This window comes from Morone saxatilis, unplaced genomic scaffold (assembly GCF_004916995.1).
Source record: "Morone saxatilis isolate NCDOM2014 unplaced genomic scaffold, NCSU_SB_2.0 Contig15, whole genome shotgun sequence".
NCBI classification, from domain to species: Eukaryota; Metazoa; Chordata; class Actinopteri; family Moronidae; genus Morone; species Morone saxatilis.
The window spans coordinates 2,473,273-2,476,986 of record NW_023339707.1 but is presented as its reverse complement, the minus strand read 5'-3'; the positions used below and the strand labels follow the sequence as shown (position 1 = coordinate 2,476,986).

General features: G+C 42.8%; 1 protein-coding gene across 1 annotated transcript in view; it reads left to right on the top strand.

The window, feature by feature from the left end:
* The first annotated feature begins 1,326 nt into the window (after window positions 1-1,326).
* Window positions 1,327-3,714, top strand: part of LOC118324675 (polyhomeotic-like protein 2) — a 5,657-nt gene continuing 3,269 nt past the window's right edge. Inside the window, exons 1-3 of the mRNA XM_035657120.1 lie at window positions 1,327-1,683; window positions 2,623-2,785; window positions 3,475-3,544. Coding sequence (XP_035513013.1) covers window positions 2,648-2,785; window positions 3,475-3,544 — 208 coding nt within the window. The 5' untranslated portion in view covers window positions 1,327-1,683; window positions 2,623-2,647. The remainder of the gene's footprint in view (window positions 1,684-2,622; window positions 2,786-3,474; window positions 3,545-3,714) is intronic.

The window sequence follows — 3,714 nt, the reverse complement described above, 5'->3', positions numbered from 1 at the left end:
CTTTTCTTTTCTTTTTTTCCCCCTTTTTTAATAGATTCAAGCACCGGCCCTTGTTGACACTGTATCAGAGGTGTGTTGATTCATCTCTAAAATTCATATAAAATGTGAATACATACAACACAAAATTATTTATGCAGTGGAAAATCTTCATATTGGTTCATAACATCACATATAATGTATACATATGACAGCTGTGCCTCAGGTGGTTTTTGTCTGTTCAAAGCTCCACTGGGCTTTTCTCTCCAGCGTGTATCATGCTTAAAACACACACACACAACAACACCACGACACCACACACACAGCCACACCACCCACACACACACACAATTAAATACTGTTGATTTCTACTTTTAAGATATTTCATATATTGGTCAGTTGTTTCATTTGGAAGCTATGCTGAACAGTGTCCTCAGCCTGGATTCCTGGATTGAGTTCCCACACAGTAGGGTGGCAGTATTAACGCTCAGTCAGACATGGAGTTGTGTTCAAACTCTGCTGTGACTGGACTGCTGGGAAGTCCACATGCTCCTTTTTCCCATTCACTACTATTACTACAAACAGTGTAAAGCTAGCCAGCATGGTGACACCAGAACACGGGGTTCCTTCAGAATAAATGCGTGAATATGAAGGAGCAGGACCTTGCTGCATGGACCAGTGTAAGATGAATAGTGCAAATTTGGGAAATAAACTCACGGTCCTCTTACTACCTTTTCCCGGGGCTTTTAATCACATCTCACAATCTTCCACAGTGGATTGAGTTTGCATGGACCCAGCAAACATTTTTTTATCTGAAGGTTAGGGGAACGTTTTCTTAACATTCCTGGAACAATCATTTTGTGGCAAAAAATACACTGGTCACGATCGTTCAGCAAGACTACCTAACCCGGACAGTTCCCTGGGGGTCCCAGTGGTTGTCATCTTTGATGCTTTGTTTGCTACAAAGGTCAGTTTATTTTTAAATAGCCTACTTCCTATATTGGGAACATAATCTGAAGGTTTTTTTAAACAGCATTCTGAGAACGATCCAATAAAGTTCTTTAAAGGTTGCAAAATTATAACAAAACGGTAACCTTTAGGGAACATTCCCTGAAAGTTTACCTGTCTGCTGGAAAGTGGGTCTTTTTTTGGTCAAACTCGTGTTTTTAAGGTCAAAAATAAACTTTTACGCTGAGCAATACCAACATGACGCTCTTAATGATTATAAGATGCTGTAACCATCACATTTTGCAAGAAAAAAAACAAATATTCGTAGATTAAATAAATGACTATATATAAATGTATATATGCTTTAATTCTGAAGGTTGTTGCCGGAAGTCCTTCACGTGAATCTCTCAGGCTTGGTTACTGGGCGCACACGCACGCACACACCGAGTGGATTGTAGTGTCTGCAGCTCGAGTGAAGGAGAAAGTGGAGACATAGCGAGGATATGAACCAGTCGGTAACTTCGCCCGTCCTCCTCGTGTAAGGCGGTGGCTCCGTCCGCGGCTCGGCCGTCCGGTTGAACGTTTGTCGGTGTTACAAGTGGCGGGCGGACGGGCTCCTCGCCGTTGTGGCGGGGGAGTGTGAGTAAATGAAAGCGTTGTTTGGAGCCGTTGAACAAAGAGCTTTTCTTCCCTCTACCATTGTTACTGAGCGGAGCGCCTGTTTTCTAACTCATTTGGAGGAGCTTTCGGGCTGTTACAGTAAGTTCTGGTAACTCTGAAGTTGTTCTGTTTTTAAAGGAGGGCATGGAAACGTGGGTTTTAATGCTGTGTAGTTTCATTCATTCACATATCCAACTAGCAAATCCCTGGAACCACTGGGCTAAATGAATAGATACAAGGCTAGCTGTAAGTTTACGCAATATTGATATTGGCACATAACTAATGCGTTGGAAGGGTTTGCTGTCCATAACCTCCACTTACACTTTAGACAGAAACAATGAAACTGGGGAAAGCTTCCTTTCGTTGGCGAGTTTAAATGTAACTGGCTTATTAATCCTCTATAAGTTATAAAGCCAGCCAATTCGCTAATAAGCTATTTTTTAACAGTCAACGTCACCATATAATGTGTATGACAATTATTGAATTAGTTGTTTCTACTTTAATAATCAGAAGCTGATATAAAGCCAATGGGTTTCCACAACAACAATACAGTTACACACAAGCCTAACGGACTGCCCCTGTGTGTAGAGATTGTCACACCAGACTCCATTCAGAAATCTGGCAATTTAAGGTTGTGTCGCTTATCGCAACAAAAATACGAGTCGTAAAGTACCACTCAAAACGGAATTTGGCACAATGGGAGCCAATGATACATCGGCACGAATTAAAACTCCTTGTAAGGCTGAATGCCCTGTATGCAACTACAGAGTGCGAGAATTGTCTAGGGACAAACAGTTAAGAAATGACAAAAGTCGACATTTCATCAAGAAATGCAACTTCTGTTCAAGAAGTGCTTCTTAGGGAGTTAAACTGACATCTCTCATATGTCGAGCAAATGATAGTAACACTGTCAACCTTCGTCCAAATATTGGGCAACATTACACTGCTGTTCCAATGATTTCAGCATTCATGTGAACAGCAGCTCGGTCCGAGGTATGAGTGGCCAGCACTTGTTTAGTTTGCTGCTTGTGTTGACAGGTGAGGGGCGGCCATTGCTCCAGTCATGACCTCTGGGACTGGGAACACTGCCAGCAGCCAGCACAATGGAGAGAGCAAACCAGCTCAGGCCCTACTCAAGTCCCACATCCTCACCCATCTGATAGAAGGCTTCGTTATCCAGGAGGGGGCTGAGCCTTTCCCTGTGAGTGCTGGAGCTCTGCATGTGTCTGTAAAGTCACCAACACACAGAATATACTCAGTATATGTCAGCAACAGAAAGACTTGTGAGTCGACTGCCCATAATGGCGGGTTGCTGCCATCATGATCTAGAGATGTTCCGATACCGACCCCAATACCGGAAATTTGCGTATCAAACAATACCAAGCACAGATTCAACATATATATTATTATTTTTAACAAGCGTGTACTACTAAGCCTGTATGCTTTCTATCATTGTCCCCAGAGTCAGACTAGGGTGAGCCATTTACTGTGTACTCTGATGTTGGAGTGGATCGGACAAATGAGCAAATGAGACTGACCACTGCTGAGCGCCTGTCTGTCAACCTGCAGAGTGTTTAATGGTCGTTAGCTTTAGGATATAACCATGGCGAAACAATAATTGAATCCCTGACAATTACAAGGAATGTCCAGCCCACATCTTAACATGGACTGTAGTGGCACACAGGTGCTTCCTGTCATTCTCTACTGTCATCTATCAGAAAATAAACAACAACCATCCTACCGCCTGTCTATTTTCCATTCTCCATTCTCTGATTCACGCAATGCGTCGGAGCAGATTTGTACATTCTGTCCTTCTAATGTTCTGTGATTGATTGCAGTCCTTTGAAGCAGTTTCGGCTGCAGTAATTGAGTACATTTTTCTGTGTGCAGGTGGAACGCCCATCTTTCTCAATTGAGAGCCTAAGGAGACACACAAAGATGGACGGCCTCTCACTAAAGGGTAACGTTCTTTCACAGCATCATTATTTCTTTCTTACAGTGTGGGGAGCTGATCTTTCTCTTCTCCATGTACCAATAGGATACTGTACACATTATGTTGTCACACAGCTGCACCTTCTTCCAGTGTCAGCATATTTCACAGTGTCTGGTTGGTTCATCATATGGAATTGC